At 52.6% G+C, this 21,909-nt stretch overlaps 1 protein-coding gene across 4 annotated transcripts; it reads left to right on the top strand.

Annotated features, from left to right (window-relative positions):
• Positions 1–469: 469 nt before the first annotated feature.
• Positions 470–18,559, top strand: THEMIS2 (thymocyte selection associated family member 2). Of its 4 annotated transcripts, none has more exons than XM_032301622.1 (6): positions 470–871; positions 3,597–3,737; positions 6,837–7,247; positions 12,527–13,605; positions 15,607–15,760; positions 16,356–18,559. In XM_032301622.1, the coding sequence occupies exons 3-6, from the start codon at positions 6,935–6,937 to the stop codon at positions 16,409–16,411; spliced, it is 1,602 nt and encodes a 533-aa protein (XP_032157513.1). In that variant the 5' UTR covers positions 470–871; positions 3,597–3,737; positions 6,837–6,934; the 3' UTR covers positions 16,412–18,559. The 4 variants fall into 4 exon arrangements, with proteins under 4 accessions (XP_032157513.1, XP_032157511.1, XP_032157512.1 ...); XM_032301620.1 differs by lacking the exon at positions 470–871 and adding an exon at positions 1,028–1,176; XM_032301621.1 differs by lacking the exons at positions 470–871; positions 3,597–3,737 and adding an exon at positions 1,028–1,176.
• Positions 18,560–21,909: the final 3,350 nt, after the last annotated feature.

Genomic DNA, 21,909 nt, shown 5'->3' with positions numbered 1-21,909 from the left:
TGAGCCGAAGGCAGCGGCCTAACCCACTGAGCCACCCAGGCGCCCAAATTAGGGCTTATTTTAAACATTTATTATTACTTAAAAAAAGAAAAAGATTTATTTTAGAGATAGAGAGAGAGCAGGGGGGAGAAGCTGAGGGAGGGAGAGCATCTCAGGTAAGCCCCTCCCCCTCTCTTCCGGCTGGGCTCAGATCTTTCTCCACTGGGAGATCATGACTTCAGCCCAAACCAAGAGCTGGAGGCTCAATCGACTGGGCCACTGGGGCGCCCCAAACCTTTTATTATTTATGATTAAAAGTCTATTACTTTTCTGGTAACAGAAAGTGAAATAATTTTGCGCAATACCTAAATGATCTCATTTAATCCTCACAACCAGCTAGGAAAATATTCTTTCCCTATTTTACAGATGAGGAAACTGAAACTGAAAAGTCAGTGATTTGTTTAAAGTTAGATACCAAGCAAGAGGGCTCTCGCCTAAACAGATTTCTCTCTAGCCCAAGGAAGAAATTTTAACTACAAATGTCCAGCAGGTATGAGCGTTCTGGAAAGGTGGTGAGCTCCCCGTCCATAGAGGAGTGCGAGTGTCCCGGAGAGGGAATCAGGAGACCTGACACCGCATCTTCTCTGCGGATGCAGAGTGCAGGGCACAGGTCTTCTGTGAGACCCAGAACTACAGCAGGCGGGCCGCGTTTCCTCCTTCTAACTGGGAAGACGGCAGGGGCAGGTGGGGAGCAGCTGGGACTTCTTCATCTTCCTCAGCGCCCCCTCCTCCACCACGGGATACATCACAGACCACTGGGGACGAGTGGACATTTAGTCGGAGCCTCTGGGCGTCAGGCCCTGATCTAGACCTTTGACGTCGCGCAGCCAAGGTGAGAGGTAGGCACTGCTTCCCATTTTAGGGTTGAGGAAATCGAGGCGGTCAGATGGCACCCGCAAGGGCCCCTAGCCGGGAGATGAAGAGGCTCCGCCCACGTGGGCGGAGCATCCCCGCCTACATCGGCGGGGCGGGGCGGGGCGGGGCTGCAGGCTCCGAGCGCCTGCAGCTGCCACTCCGTCTAAGTCCAACGAACCGCGAGGACGATGGAGCCGGTGTCGCTGCAGGACTTCGTTTGCGCCTTGGACCTCGCCTCCCTCCCGCGTGTGCTGCGGGTCTGCTCGGGGGTCTACTTCCAGGGTGAGTGAGGGGCCGCGACCCCTCTCTCCCGCCGCTGCCTGGCTCTCGCGGGGTGGTGGGGCAGGGGCGCTGCCCAGGCGACGGAAACCCGGGAAATCCAGCTACGCTGCCGTTGCCCAAGCCCAGGTGTGACTTGGGGCCACACTCAACCTCTCTGGGCCTCGGCTTTTGCTTTCGTGGAATGGGAGAGCCCTGATTGCCCGCAGGGTGGTGATGAGAAGTCAATGAGCTTAGACACTCAGGTGTCGTGGAACCGAGCCAAGCGGGGGTGAAACCGCGGTACGCACCCCGGGAGGTCTGACCGTGGGAAAGCGGAACATTGGGGCTCGTGCCAGGTCAGCCCCCTCCTCCGCCTGCCGTCCCACTCCGCCCCATTGACGGCTGTCTACGCGCCTTCATTCAGTCCTTCCACCCGACCTTCGCCCTCAGTTTTGCGACCTGATCTCTCAGCTCGGTTCTCCGCGTGCGCGACTGTTCCCCGCAGCAGCCTTCCCCGCTCTCTGCTCCTTGCGCACCTACACATCTGCCTACCTGGTTCCCAGGAATGGGTGCAGAGGAGGGGCTCAACGGCTCCTGCTGCCTGAAGGAGCAAGAAGGCGAGACAGGCGGCGGAGGGGTGGGGAAGCCGCTCAGAGGGGGAGGCGAGGGAATGGGGACGTCGGAGGTAGAGGGAACTCGGAGACTGGGTGGAGGGGGAGAGGCTCCTTCCTGAGAAAGCAAACTAAGGCAGGGGTACCCTTGCGCATCTGTTCCCTCTTTCTCTTCCCTTGCTTTTGCCACAGCTGCTCCAGGGGAAGTGTTCTGGGGCTCCAAGGGGAGGAGCCCAGACCAATGGGGCGACATATGGAGGGCTACACAGGGGACAGGACCTGCCACCATACACTGGGTTTGGCCAGGAACTCTTGGGAATCTGGCAGATGTGGGTTCAAAGGCTGACTTTCCTCTGGGGGCTCCCTGCAGGCGCTTCTCCTGTTTGAGCTCCTGCTGACATCATCCCCTGACCACCAAGTGTCACAATGGCTGCTTCCTCATTCTGCCTGACCCAGGGCATGGGAAGTGGTGGATGTTTGGTGAGAGAAGAACCTGAGAGGAGGCCAGGTGGTGGGAGTCCTGGGGCAGGTTAAGAGGCCCCACCCGGGGCGCCTGGGTGGCTCAGTGGGTTGAGCCGCTGCCTTCGGCTCGGGTCATGATCTCAGGGTCCTGGGATCGAGTCCTGCATCGGGTTCTCTGCTCAGCAGGGAGCCTGCTTCCTCCTCTCTCTCTGCCTACTCATGATCTCTCTCTCTGTCAAATAAATAAATAAAATCTTTAAAAAAAAAAAAAAAGAGGCCCCACCCTCCGAAGCAGTTAGCTGCATCATGAGGGCTTCCAGCTGTAGAGAGAAGCGCCCTGAGCTGGAGTCCCCATTCTGCTCCCTTGGACCCCACCCAGCCTCACCCCAGGCGCAGCTCATTATTTTTAGGGTGGGGAACAGGTCCTGCCTCAGAGGACAGTCATGGGTCTTCACTGCAGAGCACATCGGCAGTCCAGTGCCCAGTGCCCCAGCTGCTGTTCACACCAGCCCTGCGGGGCCGCCCCCTGAAACTGCAGATTATGAGCCCGTGTGCATTTTCCCAGTATGGGGGTGGGATTATCATCAGCTTCTGAAAGCCCTGCTGGGGATGCTTTGGAAGGGCTGGGGTCAGGTGGCCTCAAGGCTGACCTCTGTGCGCTGTTGGGTCCCGAGTCCACAGACGGAGTATGTCCAGCCCGTGGGCGGGGGGTGGGGGTGGAGATCTTTATCGAGCACCTTCTATGTTCCGGACACTGCTTTAGACACTTGAAAATCATTAAGTGGGACTACTGTGCTTGATGGTGGCAGCCCAGACACCTGCCTCCTGTACCCACCCTGTCGGCGGCCCTCCGCTTCCTCCCGTGCTTCCTTTAAACACAGCTCACGTGAAGAAGAAAGCACTAGTGCTGGTGTCAGGCTGTGTGTGTGACCTCCAGGCAGTCTCTGCCCTTCTCTGGGCCCGATGCGCTAGCTGTACGGAGGGAACTGGGACTTTGGGCATTGCTTACTCACCCAGGACTTCAGCCCAGGCTTGGCGGCAAGGTCTGGGCCAGGGCCGGTGATGCTGGGGTGGACCAGCCCTGCCCTGCCTGTGAGCTCCGTTCAGGAGGCATGGGGGTGTGGAGAAGGCCAGAGAAGTGTCTCACAGAGGGTCCATCCAGCGCTGAAGGAAGACACAGGCAGGGTTCCTGCGGCCTGAGTGTGGCTGAGCCAAGGGCCATTGGGCGGGGAAGGACAGGGGAAGCCGCTCCAGGCTGTCGGAACCGGTGCAGAGTGGAGGCGGAGCGCAGCCTGTCAGGGAACAGGGCGCAGGCCAGCTAGCACTTGGCTCCTGTGACACACAGAAACCGAATCTGTCTCTTGGCAGGCTCCATCTACGAGATCTCTGGGAATGAGTGCTGCCTCTCCACAGGGGACCTGATCAAGGTCACCCAGGTTCGCCTCCAGAAGGTGGTCTGCGAGAACCCAGGAACAGGCCAGACCATAGAAATCCCCCCCAACTTCTGTGGTAAGGCAGATAGCTCTGTGTCCTGTCCACCACCAACCCCCCCCACCCCCACCCTGCCAACCCCAAGTGCACCGGCCCCCTCCAGCCCCAGCATGCACTCCCAACCCTCCAGTTTGGCCCCTGTGCTCTCACATCCCCCACTGCTCTGCCCCAAGGCCCCGGATGTCCTCTGAGGGGTCTGACGATGCCCTTAACCTGGAGTGGCTGCACACTCTCCATATCCATCTCTCTGGTCACATCTGCCTCTTGGCTGGGACTCTCTTTGTTCTGGATCTTTGTCCAGGTCCCTGTCTCTGTGTTTGCTTACACCTTTCCCCCGCCACACATTTACTGACACCTGTTGTGTGCTCAGGGCTGGGGCTGTGGAGCTCAGGATGACCTGGGAGGGCGACAGTGAGAGGAGGGCAGGAGTCAACCCAGAGTTTAGAGAGGGTTCCTGGCAGGAGGAGACCACCTCCGGGGTCTGGGCAGGCTTCCTGGAGGGGGTGGCACCTGAGCAGGAAGGAGGACTTCCAGAGGGAGTAACACAGGGAATAGTATGGGCATATCTGGTGCTCCAGAAATGACAGAGCTCGGTTTCTGCAGGACATGTGTCGTTAGCGGGGCGGGCGGGGGTGGGAGGTGGGGGATGGGGTGAGGGGTGTCTGGGACGCTGAAGCCTGGTTGGGAAGCCCCGCTCTGCAGGCTGTGTGCCATGGCCTTGGCCAGTTCCTGGCTCTTCTCTGTGCCTCAGGGTACTCCTCTAGAACAGGGGAGTCAGGCTTGAGGAGAGGAGTAAATGAGTTGCCTGGCAGGAAGGTTCTTAGAACGGGGTACAGCCCAGAGCAGGTGTAGTCTAAGCGCTCCTTCTTCACAGCTGTGATCGCCTGAGTGGGACAGGCAAGGGTTTGGGTTCCTGGTAAAGGCAGGCGGTGGGAGAGGTGGGAGGCGGATTCCCAGAGGGCTCTGGGTGGCCACGGGCACAGTGTGGTCTTTGAGAGCACTGAAGAGCTAATGAGTGTTTTATTTATTTTTTTTAATTTTAATTTTTATTTAATTTTATTTATTTATTTGACAGAGAGATCACAAGGAGGCAGAGAGGCAGGCAGAGAGAGAGAGAGAGGAGGAAGCAGGCTCCTGGCTGAGCAGAGAGCCCGATGTGGGGCTCGATCCCAGGACCCTGAGACCATGACCCGAGCTGAAGGCAGAGGCTTTAACCCACTGAGCCACCCAGGTGCCCCTAATGAGTGTTTTAAATACAGAAATAGTATGCTTTATTTGGTATTTTGGGGTTTTTCCTTTTTATTCTGAAATGTGTTCAAGTTCACAGAAGACTTGCTAAAACCACGGTATACTCTTTATCCAGACTGACCAGTTGTTTTCCAGTTTACCAATATTTTGTTATATTTCTTTCTCTCCCTCTTTCCACACACACACACACACACACACACACACACACATTCATGAACAAATATTACCATATGTGTATTTATATATATTTTTCCTGCACTATTTGAGAATGAATTGCAGACATGATAACGCTTTGTACCTAAATATTACTCCTTATATTTACTAATATTACTCCTAAGTACAAGGACATTTGTTCGTAAACTGTAGTTCAGTAATCAAATTCAGGAGATTTAATATTGATATAATACTGCTGTCTAACCTGGTTTATTCCAACAACTGACCTAATAAATCAATGTTTCCCCTTGTTCCAGAAGCCAATCCCAAATCACATCAATTTCTTTCCCTTTTTTGAATAGGAATTTCTTTCTCCTTTTTATTTATTATCATTATTATTCTTTTTTTTTTTTTTTTTTTTGGCGAGAGAGAGAGAGCGCGCAAGCATCTGAGGTGGGAGTGGGGAAAGGTGGAGAGAGAATCTCAAGCAGCCACCACACCCACTGCAGAGCCTGATGCAGGGCTTGATCTCATAATCCTGAGTTCAGGACCTGAGTCAAAATCAAGAGTCGGAGGCTTAACCAACTGAGCCACTTTTTTTTCTTTTTTTAAGTAGGCTCCACACTGAACATGAGGCCCAACATAGGTCTTGAACTCACGATCTTGAGCTGAAATCAAGAGTCAGATGCTTAACCAACTGAGTCCCCCAGATGCCCCCAGATCACATATCAATTTCTTAATCTCCTTCAGGCTGAAACAAATCCTTAGCTTTTATCTTGACATCAGTTTCTTGAAGAGTCTAGACTGGTACCTTTGCAGAAAGTCCTTGTCACACAGACAGGAGGGGGCCTTGAGGTAACTTGGGGTAACTTGGGGTGCCTGGGTGGCTCAGTGGGTTAAGCCTCTGCCTTCAGCTCGGGTCATGATCTCAGGGTCCTGGGATCGAGCCCCGCATCAGGCTCTCTGCTCAGCAGGGAGCCTGCTTTCCCCCCTCTCTCTGCCTGCCTCTCTGCCTACTTGTGATCTCTCTCTGTCAAATAAATAAATAAAATCTTAAAACAAAACAAAACAAAACAAAACTTGGGGTAACTTGCAGAGGGGACCAGAAGCGATGTGTGGATGTGGTCTATTTGAGGCCAGTACAGTGGCGGGAGAAGCATGAATGGGGACAGGGGAAGAAGTTGGATGGGGGAAGAGCAGTCGCGCCACCAGAATTGGCAGACAGGATGTGGGGTGAAGGGTGGTGGTCAGAGTTCATTTGGCTAGGAGCTCCTGGGTGTCTAGTTTGTGAGAGAGAGGGACAGTGGCGCTGCCCCAGCATGGGGTGATCGGTGTTGGGTATATGGGATTGGAGTGGTGGTGAGGAACATGGAAGCAAAGTTGGCAGAGTTGGAGGCAGGTACGGTTCAGGAGGTAGGCACAGGTGGCCACTGTCAGTGTCTTTGGGAAAACACATCCCTGTTCTGTCTCTGATGACAGTCCCTCTAAGTTCTTGCTTCTCTGCATAAGGAGGAACTGTCCCCATTTCTACTTGTCACTGTCCCTTCACACATGGTCACTGGCTGCTGCTTGTCCCTCAACCCTGTGGCTTGGATGTCCAGATGCTTGGGACTTGTCTTCGGGGGATTCTGACCGGGTTCTCTGTGGCCCTGGTATGTGTGTCCCTGGACCCACAAGGGCCCGTCCCACCTTGACACCCTCTGCTGTGCCCCACAGGCCACTTCAGCCCCCTCACCGGCCCTCAGAGCTACGAAACCCTGGAGGAGCTGCTCTCTGCTGCAACCCAGCGCTCCAGGAAGCTGCCCATCAGCTTCATGTCGACGCACAAAATCACCACAGAGACCAGGGTGGTGCCCAGGGACCAGCCCCTCCTGCTCAAGGATGTGGAGGAGTATCATAGGACCTACCGTGCCCGCTGTGTGCTGGACACCGGAACCCAGCACTTCACTCTGTACCTGCCCCTGTCCCAGAGGGGCCCCTTCTGGGAATGGGAGCCTGGCGCCCCTCGGCCCCTCCTCCAGGCCCTGCAGGATCCAACCCTGAGCGACCGCCTCTTCACCTGCCCCACACTCCCTTGGCAGTCCCTGCTCCTGAGGCCCCAGTATGAGATCCAAGCCATCATGCACAGTGAGTCGCTGGGGCGGATTGTGGCGGGGAGGGTTGACGGGGCAAGAGAGGGGCTCCTGGAAAGCTGCTCTGGTGGAAGTTACCCCAAGTACCAGATCACTTATCCAGTACATACAATATAACAGAATGAAGAGTCCCAGATAGTTGGGCATTACTAAAAGGAGACAGGAAAAATGAGAGAACTTAAGAGTGAGGTCCCACTCTATAAAATTAGGCAAAAGTTGGATTATGAACTCGCTAGCAACTAGGATAAAGCAGCAGCTACACAGTAAAACCTTGACCGTTTGCTCAGGAGAAACAGATTTTCCTGCCTCTGGGGAGGAAGGGATTGTTCCTCAAGGCCCCCTCCTGTCTCTGTGACAAGGACACTGGGTGAATCCCTAGCTGTCTCATCGGCTGTCTGAGGGCAGGCTGGGGGCAGCGTGCCGAGCAGGGCTGGTGAAACAGGTAGAAGCCGGCCACTCTGGCCACTGGGAGGCCAAGCCGGAGCGGAGGTGGAACAGGTGCCCTGGGGCCTCTTCCCTGGGAGACAGAGTTTGAGGACCTCCTGGACCGCGTCACCCGACATCACAGTTACTAACTCAGGACCTATCTGTCCTGTTTTGTCTCTCCCCACCCTGCCTGATTATTTCAAAACATACCCCATGTATCCCATCATTTCTCGTATAAATACTTCAGTGTGTCTTTAAAAAAAATAATTTATTAAAGATTTTATTTATTTATTTGATATATATATAGAGAGATCACAAGTAGGCAGAGAGGCAGGCAGAGAGAAAGGGGGAAGCAGACCTCCCGGCTGAGCAGAGAGCCCCATGTGGGGCTTGATCTCAGGACCCTGAGATCATGACCTGAGCCGAAGGCAGAGGCTTAACTCACTGAACCACCCATGTGCTCCTAAAAATAATTTTTTTAAACAGGCACACAATACCCTCATCATACCAAAAAAATTAACAATAACACCACTATTTGGTGTTTGTACTTCCTCTCCTATCTCCTAAATTGTCCTACAGTATGTTCACAGCAGTATCCAGACAAGACCCACATGACTGCTGTTGATTTCAGGCCTTTTAAATCTGCTACTCTACAGGGTCACCTTTCTTATTTTTCTTATAATTAATCTTTTGAAGGGACTTGGCTCTTTGTCCTGCAGGCTGTCTTGCATTTGGGTTTTGTTGACAATGTCCTTGCGATGGAGCCAGTGGGCGTCTGTCCCCTGTATTGGCCTCATGGGATTTGACATCTGGTTGTACTCACAGCCGTGATTTATTGCAGCAAAAGGACACAAGAGTTGCCTCCTGGTGGAGTCACACAGGACACACGGAGTCCCTCCAGCACTGAACTGTGGCAACACGTGTGAGCTGTTATTTGTCAGGGAACCTCATAGACTCATAGACTCCCCAGGGTTTTTACTGGGGGCTGGTCACGTAGGTCCCCTCTGCTTAGCATGCACCCCAATTCTAGACCTTAGTCAGAGAGCATGTGTTCGGCATCCCTGACTGTACAGACTAAGGACAGGGAACCACCCTCCGCAGTAAGAGGATGGTGGGAACACACACTAAACCACGTCCCCAGACACCAGCCGAGGACCAGCCTTGTAGGCAGTCTTTTCTAGGGATAAAAGCCTCAGGCCAGCTGTTGGCTCTTTGCCACACATCTGTAGAGGTTTGACCAGACCCAGGAGGCGGTTCTCATGGCTGCAGGAGGTGTGGGGCAAGGAGTGACCCGCCCCCGCCGCCCGGGTCTGTGTCTGTCCCCAGCCTAACTTGCAGCACTAGCCTTGGTGTCGATCAGATGCAAAGCATGGGCCGGCATCTGTGATGTGAGTGGCTGTTGCAATAGTGATTTGAGTCCTTAGGGCTTCTTCTTCATCTGGTAGTCAGGAAACTAAAAAAACTAAAGAGCAACTTCCCGCCGCCAGCACCCCAGCTTTGGTTCACTTGCATGAGAAACGCGGGACATTGTGTTTATATAAGTCAGGGTCCCGGGGTACCATTCTCCCTCTGCTCTGGCAGACCTGGCCAGGTTCTGCCTGGCTCTCGAGCCCTGCTCTGCATGCTGCCTCCAGCCTATAGGGAGGAACATCCTAAGAGATGACCCTATACTTTGTTTACTAGTTCGTTTTGGTTTTGTTTTGTTTTTTAAAGATTTATTTGAGAGAGAGAGAGTGTGCTTGTTGGGGAGGGGGGAAGGGGAGGGAGAGACTCTCAAGCAGACTCCTTGCTGAGTGCAGAGCCTCGGGGCTCAATCTCACATCCCTGGAATCTTGGCCTGAGCTGAAACCGCAAATTGGACGCTTAACTGAGGGAGCCACCCAGGGGCCCGTTTCCTAGTTGTGTTTTTTTTTTTTAAGATTTTATTTATTTATTTGACAGACAGAGATCACAAGTAGGCAGAGAGAGAGGGGGAAGCAGGTTCCCCACTGAGCAGAGAGCCCGACTCGGGGCTCGATCCCAGGACTGTGGGATCATGACCCGAGCCAAAGGCAGAGGCTTTAACCCACTGAGCCACCCAGGAGCACCCCTCCCCACACTGTTTCCTAGTTTTTAAAATGAGCTGGCTCCCTAGCATTCTTCAAGGATGATTATTTAGGGTATTTTTTTTTTTTTTAAATCATCATTATGAACTCACAGATTTTCGGTGTTTTCAGTATTCAGTGAACTCAGTATTTTCAGTGTTCCGATCCGCTGGCATCATTATTGGTGCTCACCTTATCTCAGCCTCGGCCCAGGGGAGCCTTTTGACACACCTGCAATGGTCTCGAATACATTTTTCTTGCTTTCTGGTTTAAGTGGTTCCAGACTGTGGCACGTTTCCGCTCCAGGAAGTTATCTCTTTCCCAGGGAGTCCTGGCGTCTTGTGGGAAATAGCACTCAGAGAGCACGGCCTGGGGGACCAGGGCTTTGAATGGTGGGTCTGGTGTCTGCCCTGGGTGATGAGACAGTTCTGGGAATTCATAAAGTCCTTCGAAGAAGAAAACCAGAACTGTCGAATGAACCCCCTGTGGCTACCTCCCAGCTTCAACCAGACTTTGGCTTGCCCCGCACAGAGCAAAAATCCCAGCACTGTGGCCTGAGGCTTATCCCCACCCGAGCCTTAGTTTCTCCCTCTGTGAGGGGGGAGGTTGCTCCTCGCTTGTCTCCCATATGGCTCACACATAAGGGACATTCGCTTACAGAGCCGCCTCTTGCATTTATAAACCTGGTACTCGCTGATGTCCAGAGAGGAAACAAGTCGCCAAGGTCATTAGCCAGTGTTTTTTATTTTTATTTTTATTCAAGATTCAGGGGCACCTGGGTGGCTCAGTGTATTGAGCCTCTGCCTTTGGCTCAGGTCATGATCTCAGGGTCCTGGGATCGATCCCCACATCAAGCTCTCTGCTCGGAAGGGAGCCTGCTTCCCCCTCTTTCTCTGCCTGCCTCCCTACCTACTTGTGATCTCTCTCTGTCAAATAAATAAATAAAGTATTTTTTAAAAATAAAGATTCATTCACTTATTTTAGAGAGAGAGAGAAAGTGTGCAAGTGAGAGGGGCAGAGGGAGAGGGAGAGAGAGAATCCCAAGCAGACTCGCCTCTGAGTGAGGAACCAGACTTGGGGCTTGATCACATGACCCTGAGATCACCACCTGCGTGGAAACCAAGAATCGGAAGCTCAACCAAATGAGGCACTCAGGAGCCCCAACCGGTGTTTTTCTTAGTTTTAATTTTAATTTTAATTAATTTATTTATTTATTTTTAAGGAGAGAGAGAACGTGCCTGAGTGGGGTGGGGCGTTGGAGGTGGGAAGAGAATCTTAAGCAGGCTCCACACGCTGCCTGGAGCTGGACTTGGGCCACAATCTCACAACCCTGAGATCATGACCTGAGCCGAAATCAAGAGTTGGACATTTAACTGACTGAGCCACACAGGCGCCCCTCTTGATGTGGTTTTATCTCTTTATTTAAAATGCAGAAAGGAGGAACTCCTGGGTGGCTTAGTTGGTTAAATGTCTGCCTTCAGCTCAGGTCGTGATCCCAGTGTCCTGGGAGCAAGTGCTGCACAGGGAGCCTCCTTCTGCCTGCCAATCCCCCTGCTTTTGTGTGCATTTGCGCATGCTCTCTCTCTCTCTCTCTGACAAATAAATAAATAAATAAATAAAACCTTAAAACACACACACACACACAAACGCAGAAAGGATTTGGCAAGGTAGCTTATAAAATTACATTGAAGGGGCGCCTGGGTGGCTCAGTGGGTTAAGCCTCTGCCTTCGGCTCAGGTCCTGGGATCGAGCCCTGCTTCGGGCTCTCTGCTCAGCGGGGAGCCTGCTTCTTCCTCTCTCTCTGCCTACTTGTGATCTCTGTCTGTCAAATAAATAAATTTTAAAAATAAAATGAAAATTCCATTCAAAATTCAATTAGAGTTTAAAAAGTGGTTGGACAAATTAGATAGTTGGTGTTAAATGAACTGTCAAATAATTATTATCTAGATGTAGTAATGGCATTATGGTTATGTTTTTAACTTTATCTCTTCTCTTAGAGGTACACACTGAAAGGTCAAGATGACACGTAATTATTCTGATTCAAAATGACCCCGTGGAGGGGAACAGACAGGATATGAATGAAAGAGGGTGGGCCGTGAATTAAATATTGAATTAAATATCGAAGCTAGGAGGTTCACTATACTCTTGTACTTTTGTAAATGTTTAAAAATTCCTGTAATAGGGTCACCTTCATGGCTCAGTGGGTTAAAGCCTCTGCCTTCGGCTCAGGTCATGATCCCAGGGTCCTGGGATTGAGCCCCACATCGGGCTCTCTGCTCAACGGGGAGCCTGCTTCCTTCTCTCTCTCTGCTTGTCGGTCTGCCTGCTTGTGGTATCTCTCTCCGTCAAATAAATAAATAAAATTAAAAAAAAAAATTCCTGGGGCGCCTGGGTGGCTCAGTGGGTTAAGCCGCTGCCTTCGGCTCGGCTCATGATCTCAGGGTCCTGGGATCGAGTCCCGCATCGGGCTCTCTGCTCAGCAGGGAGCCTGCTTCTCTCTCTCTCTCTCTCTGCCTGCCTCTCCATCTACTTGTGATTTCTCTCTGTCAAATAAATAAATAAAATCTTAAAAAAAAAAAATTCCTATAATAGCTTTCGAAAAGAGGTTAAGGAAAGGAGTGAGCAAGGAATCTGATGCCATAGGAAAAGGTTGGCAGAACAGACAGGGAGGAGGTCAGCCAGCTCAGACCTCTTTGCTGGGAGCACAGGGACACCCCTGGGCTGGTGTGCGGGGCACCCCCTGAGCTGACTCCCCTCCCCACAGTGCGCAGGACCGTCGTCAAGATCCCCTCCACCCTGGAGGTCGACGTGGAAGACGTCACTGCTTCTTCTCAGCACATCCACTTTATCCAGCCTCTGCTGCTGAGTGAGGCCCTGGCCCGGGGAGGCCCCTTCCCTCTGTCCGCAGAGATCCTGGAGGTTCCGGAGGGGCCCCCCATCTTCCTCAACCCGTGGGCAGGCTTCTTGCAGAAAGGCCAGCGGCTCCGCGTCCATGGCCTGGCCTCACCGCCCTGGCGGATCCTGGTCTCGACCAAGGGCCGGAAGGTGCCCAGACACTTCATGGTCTCCGGGGCTTATCAGGGCAAGCTGCGGCGGCGGCCGAGAGAGTTCCTCACGGCCTGTGACCTCCTGGGTGCCCTCCAGCCAGGCCAGCCGCTCCGGGTCGTGGCCACAAAGGACTGTGAGGTCGAAGGGTTAGAGACCCTTAGTCTCACGTCCCTGGCTGTGGGTGACAGGCTGGAGGTGCTGAGGCCCGGCCAGGCCCATGGGGCTGGAGGCCAGGACATAGATGTCTTGGTGTGTCAGCGGCTGAGTGACCAGGCCGAGGAGGAGGAGGAGGAGGAGGAAGATTATGAAGAGATCGAAAATGAAGACCAGATCCTGCTGCCCCTCTACATCTCCAGTAGTTTCGTGGAGGAGATGAGTGATAATCGGCGCTACAGCCTGGGAGACCTGACTGCCCAGTTTTCGCTGCCCTGTGAAGTCAAGGTGGTGGCCAAGGACGGCAGCCAGCCTGCTGACCCTCTGCCCTCCTTCCCAGGCCTGCGGCTGGAGGAGAAGATCATGGAACCCTTCTTGGTGGTCAGCTTCGACTCTAACCCTGACATGTGCTTCGAGCTCCCTCCCCGGTGGCTGGACCTGACTGTCGTGGAGACCGAGCAGCAGCCCGGCCAGCCTACTGGACCTTCCCTGGTCGCCACCGTGGAGGAGCTGACGGAATCCTTCTACTATATGCTCCGGAAGTTACCGGCCTTCGAGAACCAGCCTCCACCACCGCGGCCACCCAAAGGTCAAGGCCTCAGTGGGCAGAAGAAACAAAGCGGCAAGAACAAAAGTGGCCAGGTACCAACCTACCAAAGCGGGTGGGGAGGGGAACCCGCCGGGGTCACTGCGGGTCCTGCCGGTTCCTTGTCCCGCGTCACAGCTCAGTCGTACAGAGCTTACAGTTTCTACGCTCACACGCTGTGCGCCCATCATTCTTACTCAGTTCAGATGTGGGGGGCCTGAGCAGGAGCGTGAGGCTTCACCGTGCTCTCCCCGGTTCATCAGCTGTCACCTAAACTGTGTCAGCAGCCTCCAACCCCCCCCCCCCCGCCCCAACCGCTGTCAGAATGGCCTCCCAAGCCCTTCCCTGGTCACCGATGGGCCTCGGCCCTGTCCCCTGAGCCTTCTGAGCCTCCAGTGACTCCTCACAGCCAGGGAGTAATGTTGACCCCTTAGCATGCCACCCAGGGAGGGTCATTTATAAGCTGACTTCAATCTCCCCCCGCCAGACCCCTCTTCCACCACCCACTCTGGTCCGCACTCAGCCGCTAAGAAGCTCCCACAGCTTCTCAGTGTGCCGTGATCCCTGCCTCAGCACTTTAACACGTGCTGGGCCTTTTGCCAGAATGTGCTTCCTCCTTTCAGTGGGGAAGGCTCTGCTCAGGCTTCTTCTGGAGGTGACAGCCCTCCCCCTTCTGTGTTCACCCTGCCCTGTGGTACGTGGCCTGGTGCGGGTGGGACAACACCTAATTTCCAGTGTGCCGTGAGGGGTCTGAGGACAGGGACCCCACCTGCTTGCAGTGGGCAGACAGCGTCGGTGCAGGCTGAACTGACCCAAACCGAGTCCCAGGGATGGAGAAAGAAGCAGGGACAGAAGCAGAAAGACCTGCTTATGGCCCAGTTCACTTGCTCTGTGGCCTCTGCTCTCCCATTTTCTCTCAGTGTCCCCGGGGATAAGGTCAGTGCTGGCTTCTTAGCCGCGGCCTGCTGGGTGTCTTCTCCGTGGAGGACACTGCCCGCGCCTCACCCTGCACGGCTCTCCTGATGTCCCTGCAAGGTGGGCACCGAGAGATGGCTCTTTCTACAGTGGAGCAAACAAGAGGCACAGAGAGGGAGATGAGCCGCCCTGAGGTCACACAGCTAGCAAACGGGGGACCTGGGGTTTGACGCTGGGTCCGACCGCCCAGCCCGGGCACCTCACCACATCCAAAGCACGTTGCAAAATGTAGCAAGGAAATTGCTGTGGGGAGCTTTGGGGAAACTTGCATTTTGTACTGTGAGGGGAGGCAGGAGGGGCTTGCATCCATGGAGGCGGGAGGGCAGTTGGTTGCTGACAGAACACAGGCCTGACAGTATGGAAGAGAACGAACACAGCACAGAAAATTGAGACCTCAGGCCCCGCCTTTGCTCCTGTTGGAAGTGACTTGGGGCCCAGTCCCTGCTCACTGCCCTTGATCCTGCAACTTTTCTTCTCTGGGCATCTGTATTCCCCCCGCTGAGCAGGGGCGCTCTCCGAAGCATAGTGTGCTAGAAAAAGCGTGAACTTTTGAGGTCACAGACGTAGTTCTGCATCTGAACCTCGGCCCAGCTTGCGGTCCTGTGTGAGGTATGACATGGCTCGCTCTCTCTGAGCTGGTTTCCTCTTGGGTACATTGGGAGCTCAAACAGCTCCTCGGAGGGTCCCCTGAGGAGAAACGAACAGGTGTGCCTGTGGCCTGAGGTGGAAGTTCAACAAAAGTCCTCCTCCTTCTGGGACCCCTCTCAGCTCGGGCACTCTGTCTTGAGATTTTGTGACTGCTTGTCGCCCCTTCAGCAGCACAGGTGAAGGACGCTGACTGAACCTCCCCCCGCCCCGTGGAGAAACTCGGGGCACCCCCATCTCTAGCCCCCAGCCTTTCCATCGCTCATCCTGGCCTGTCTCCCTGGCCAAAGACCATTTCATGTGCTAGAAACAAAAACACTTGGGGTCCCAGGAAGCCCTACCCTGGACAGGAAGTCAAGAGGGGAGCAGAGGAAGTGACCTTGGAAGGAAATTATATTTCATGGACCCTGCTGATTTCTGCTTATTCTCCCACTCAGTCTTGTCAAGTCTCAGAACGGCAGCAAGCTCCTCTGCTCCCCAAAGCCAAGATGAAGACACTGCCGCAGGGCGCCACGGACAGCGCAGGCATGTACAGCAAGGTTGCTGCGCACAGGAAGGGCCTCAGGCACACTAAGCCCATCACAGATCCAGGTGGGACCCTTTTAGCTAACCCTGCTCACCTGCTCACCCTTGTCCTTGCTTTTCCTGTCCTTGCTCTGTTCCTGCTCGTGCCTCCGGCGGTGCTGGCCATCCCTTGGCAAGGCCCTGCCCTTGAGCAGAACCTTCTGCAGTCCTAGTTGGACAGAGAGGCTTTTAAGTTAAAGGATGGGTTTAGGGGCGCCTGGGTGGCTCAGTCGGTTAAGCGTCTGCCTTCAGCTCAGGTTATGGTTCCAGGGTGCTGGGATCGAGCCCCGTGTCAGGCTCCCTGCTCGGCAGGGAGTTTGCTTCTCCCTCTGCCCCTCCACCCATTTGTGCTCCCTTCCTCCCTCTCCCTCTCTCAGATAAATAAATCTTTAAAAAAAGAGAGAGAGAAGGGGTCCCCATTGTTTCTTCCCCAGGGGCTCCGGAGACCTGGCAAGGAACATGAATGAGTTCATCTCCAACAAACTACCCCCCACCCCACCCCGAGGCGGGCAAGGGGAGTATTTATAGTGTTCAGACAGAATATTTTGTAGTTATGGTCTAGCAAGGACCTCAGGAACCTGCTTAAGGCCCAAGATCATCATTGACTTGAACTCTTTTGTAGATGACGATGAACATGATTATGAAGAGATACATGAGAAATTTCAGAATACCCTTTAGATACTGGAGCAGCCCTGCTTCTTACCTGCTGTGTCTCAGGGAATCAGAGGCCAGTCGACCGTTACAAGCCTTTGCAAGACTTCAGACAAGAGCTCACTGAACTCAGACTGTGGACAGGAAATGGCTTCATGGAGACCAACGTGAAAAGGGGTGAACATTGTTCCAGTGTTTTCCTCATGTTCCAGGTTCCTGCCGCTGAGGGCTGGCTTTTTGGGGGCCAGTACCTCGCCTTTGCCTCTTTCAGCTCAGAGCTTTGGTGTCTAGAGGAGGCAGCTGGGTTCAGTTCAGTTCTGAGTCCCCAATGCTTGTGTCTCATGAGACATGAGGAAAGGAATCTGGCCATCAAGGTGGTGGCACCGTGTCTCCTGCCTCTCGGTAAAGGGGACTCAACCCGGAACACCCCGCACTGAGAGCCTTTTCTTCTGTTTGCCACCCCCTCGCCCTCTTCCTCTGCCACTGAACCCTAAGCCCCTGAGAGAGCAGGACTAGGTCGCCTGTGAAGGAACATGACAGTTGCATGTGACGATCCAAGATTTTTTTGCTCGAAAACCATAGAATAAAAATGACACATGGGTGTCTGGAAAAATGGGAACAGATACCATGTAGTAAGGTCTGTGTGCCAGACCCTTTTTAAACATTATCTAAATCCTCAACTCTCTGGATAGACAATGCGCTGATTTTAAAGGTCAGAAAACTAGCCTGAGTGGTTGGGTACTTCAGGAGGGCTGACTAGTCGTGGGCCTGGGTTAGCATCTGGGCTCACTGCCATCTGGGCTGTGGCTGTGAGCAAGTTCTTTTAACCTAAGCTTCAGTTCCTTCATTTGTAAAATACAACTAACAGTTATCTACCTCACAGAATTGTTCTAAGGATCAAATGCGATAATCTTGGTGTAATATCTAGCGCAGTGCCTGGCACATAAACACTCAATAAAAATGTTAGCATCGTTCCCACTGACCCAGATAGCGCAGCTGTGTCTGAGGCCTATGTTCTTTCCCCACCCCTACACCGTCTCCCAACACGGAATCCTTCTGTATCTGGAATATACTGAGCTCCTAGACTGTGGAGACTACATGTGTGGACTGGTTGGAGGGCCTCCCCACCCAGCGTAACCTGGGTCTATGCAGACACTAACCAGCTTCCAAGGTCAGTCCAGGCCTGTTCCTTATGGTGAGACCACAGGCCTCACTTCCTGGAAGTGGCAGGGTTTTGGTTCCTAGATGGAGGCAGTCATAGAACCAAGCACACCGCAGTCAGCAGAGGACAAGAGATAGATTTAAAGGGAACCAGAGTTTCTGGCTGACATGGGAGTGGAAAGACTGTCAGTCTGGAGCTCCCGGATTTGAGGGAGTGCACCTGAGTGTGTCCTTCCAGGCCTCCTGGCTCCCACACCCCAGCAAGCAGTGCTCCAGGTGAGGCCCAAGCAGCTAGTACAAGCTGCGGGCCAGTTCCCAGCCCAGGCCTGCCTCCAGAGACCAGCTCAGCTGCACGGGGGCACCCTGAGGAAGAGCGTGCTCTGGGACAAGGAATAAGTATGGATAAAAGTTCCTCCTGGGCACAGGACCCCAAGCGCCAAGCTCAAGTGCAGAATGCCAATAGTTCTCACTTCCACATCTGCATTTAATTGTGGCACCAAATTGAGCAAGATCACAGAAGGGGGCCAGAGAGGGCGACCAACTCCTAGAGAAGGGTGTTTCTGAGTGTCCCAATGCTGCAAGAGAAGCAAGCAATTTCATAGCTAGGAAAGCTGGGCTGAAAAGGAAAACATGCTTGAAAACCACAACTGCGAGTGGCTCATCATAGCGACTTGGGGGTTGGGGCGGGGGGCAGCAGGGACCACAGGCAGACAGTGCCCGTGGGGCGCTTTTGTCTTAACTCTGGACTAAGCCACTGGGCAGTGGGGAGGGTGTTAGAGTGGGGCTAGCGGTTCCCCCTGGGCGGTGGTCTCCGAGGCGAGCACACACTCCTGGGAACACACGAGATGTACACTGGGAAACAGAAAAGATTAGTTCATCCCTTCATATTTATTTTTCCTATCTTTTCTCATTTCTATTTTTGAATGTTTTGTGATGTAGCGAACATGCTGACATTGTACCAGGTGTCAACGACTGCTGAATAAATGAACGTGAACTGAAGGCGCTGACTCAAAACTGGATCGAGTTCTCAATCTCCCTCAAATGATTTTTCAAGTGTGTTTTTTTTTTTTAAAGATTTATTTATTTGACAGACAGAGATCACAAGTAGGCAGAGAGGCAGACAGAGAGAGAGGAGGAAGCAGGCTCCCCGCCGAGCAGAGAGCCCGAAGCGGAGCTCGATCCCAGGACCCCGGGATCATGACCTGAGCCGAAAGCAGAGGCTTTAACCCACTGAGCCACCCAGGCGCCCTCAAGTTTTTTTTTTTTAAAGTAATCTCTACACCCAACGTGGGGCTCATGACCCGAAGATTAAGAGTCTCATGGTCTACAGACTTAGCCAACCAGACACCCCTTCCTCAATAGCGTTTTTTTTTTTTTTAAAACATCTATTCAGGGGCGCCTGGGGGGTTCAGTTGGTTAAGCGTCTAACTCCTGATGTTGGCTCATGTGCTGATCTGGAGGTCCTGGGATTAAGCCCTGTATGGGGCTCTGCGCTCAGTGGGGAATCTGCTTGAGGATTTCTCTCCCTCTGCCCCTGCCCCTGCTCATACACATGCATGCACACTCCCCAAAATAAATACATCCATCTTTCTTTTTTAAGGGTTTTATTTATTTGACAGACCAGCGAGAGAGGGAACATAAGCAGGGAGTGGGAGAGGGAGAAGCAGGCTTCCCACCAAGCAGGGAGCCCAATGCGGGGCTCAATTCCAGGACCCTGGGATTATGACCTGAGCCAAAAGCAGAGGCTTTAATGCACTGAGCCACCCAGGCGCCACTAAATCTTAGACAAAAACCTCCATTTATTCTTCCACATCAGATGCTAATTCTTACTGGTTCTTCTCTAGTTAAAGCTGATTAAGTACTACTAGTAACCAAGGAGCCTAACTTCCCACCAGGATACTGTAACCGTCCCTCAGAATAACATACTGTTCAAAATAACTTTAACTAATGAGTTGTGCTGGTCACGCAAGCATGCTTAAAGATGACCTTGAGAAAAGGCATGTACTGGGGCGCCTGGGTGGCTCAGTGGGTTAAAGCCTCTGCCTTTGGCTCAGGTCATGATCCCAGGGTCCAGGGATCGAGCCCCACACTGGGCTCTCTGCTCAGCTGGGAGCCTGCTTCCTCCTCTCTCTCCCTCTGCCTGCCTCTCTGCCTACTTGTGATCTGTCAAATAAATAAATAAAATCTTTAAAAAAAAAAAAGAGAGAGAGAAAAGACACATACTAGCCACAGGCCTCTGGGGAGAGGATGAAACAGGTCCTTGAAGCCGAGCAGCTGGGAATGCCGCCTGCTTCCCTTTTTCGTTGTCTCCCCAGAAAGCCTGCTGTAAAGCTAATCCCTTCCAGCACGCTTGCTCAACTACAAATCTGTGCTGCCGGACCACACGCCTTACTCTTCTCATTTACCTCTAAGACTTGTGACCAACACGACTCACATTCCTTCTTGCTGACCTGCTAGAACGATGGCTACTGTATAACCTTCTTTTCTTCTCCTTTGTTGCTATTTTGTATCTAATAAACACGGGACTGAGGAGGCAAGAGTCCTTCCAGCTGTGGTCCCCTGCTCCTTCTCGCGTACAGCTGGCGTGTTTGTGCCTCAGTCCTCTCCCTGCCCCGTTAGGAAAGCGGCAGGATACCTAGAGATTCTCCCCAGAACAAGCTGGATTCATCGCTTGGCTGTGCTCCTGGGGGGCTTCTGAGAACACGGGCTATTCCTGCGGTCTTAATAAAGGTGCAAAGAAAATACTGTGTGCTTGACATCCCGGTGGGCACGGTCACCCAGAAGGCTGGTGTTTCGTTCTAACGAGGCCTGCCTGTGCTCCGAAGCCACATGGCTGTGGGGCCGTAAAGGCCAGGACGGCGGGGAATTCCGCACGGCTGAGCACTACTCTGTGCTATGGGCAACGTGGGACCAGCACCGCTAGTGACACTACCTCCTGTTTTGCTCTGTATTCCTAGTGCGTGACCAGTGGGCCGCCACAGTAGGTATTCAACACATATTTGTTGAATTATTAAGTAGTTTGTAATTGCTGAATCATCGGCTTCAAGATCAAAAGGAAAAAAGGCTTCTACCCAGAATCACTGCTATTGCCTTGCCCGGCTGCGAGTGCCAGTTGGATAACTAGAGATGTCAACTATGCATGAACGTATGCTATCATGCATTCCAAATTCAAATCATGCTGTTTTTTAAAAATTTTATTTGACAGAGACACAGTGAGAGAGCAAGAACACAAGCAGGAAGAGTAGGACAGGGTGAAGCAGGCTTCCCACTGAGTAGGGAGCCCGATGTGGGGCTCGATCCCAGCACCCTGGGATTACAACCCGAGCCAAAGGCAGATACCTAACAACTGAGCCACCCAGGGTACCCCTAATGTGTGGTTTTTTATTTTGAGAGAGAGCACAAGCAAGCACGCGATGGGGGGAGGGGGGGAGGACAGAACCCCAAGCCAACTCTGCAGAGCAGAGCCCCATGTGGGGCTTAATCCCCCAACCCTGAGATCATGACCTGAGCCAAAAACCACATTAGACACTTAACCAACTGTGCCGAGGCGCCCCTCAAACATATGATTTTTTAACCTGTTTTTAGTCGGTGCCCTTTCTTTCAGAAAATAATCAAGAGTGGACAGACTTGCAGATAAACATCCTGGTTGACTGACTTTTAAGCAACCATCTAGCTCCCTAGATAGGAACTATTCTGTATGTACAGAAACAAAACCCAGACTTGTTCACTTTTAGAAATCAGAGGGTGGGGCATTTTCCACACGGCTGCTGGTAGGTTTCATTCTGAAACACAGTTAAAGTTATAGAATTTGTATTTGCATGTTACACCTCATTAACTTAACTCATAACCAGTTCTTTTATTCAAAACATAGTTTACGTTCTGGAGTTGTCAAAAACATCTTCGAGGTAGTTTGCTCTCCCGTAAGAAACAGAACTGATTAAGCTGGCCAAAGCCTGTAGGCCTTTAAACGGTCTCATCTTTGATTTTTTAAATAAAGATTTTATTTATTTGAGAGAGAGAGAACGCACACACGAGCACAGCAAGGGGCGGAGGGACAAAGGAGAGGGAGAGGCTGGCTGCCTGCTGAGCAGGACGTCCAACTTGGGGCTCGGTCCCAGGACCCTGGGATCATAACCTGAATAGAAGCCAGGTGCTTAACCACCTGAGCCACACAGGCGCCCTTAATCTCATTTTGAGGTCAAATGGTATATTACCAATTCAGTTACATGACCACATATTTCTAGAGTCAAGATTAAGGTCCACTTTATAACCTCTACCAATGGCAATGCTAGATGCTTTGCAAACATTATTTTACTCAATTTTCCCAACACACCTATGAGGAAAGGATACAGTTGTCTTCATAA

This window comes from Mustela erminea, chromosome 10, assembly GCF_009829155.1.
Source record: "Mustela erminea isolate mMusErm1 chromosome 10, mMusErm1.Pri, whole genome shotgun sequence".
Lineage (NCBI taxonomy): Eukaryota > Metazoa > Chordata > Mammalia > Carnivora > Mustelidae > Mustela > Mustela erminea.
This window is presented reverse-complemented; position numbering and strand designations above follow the sequence as displayed.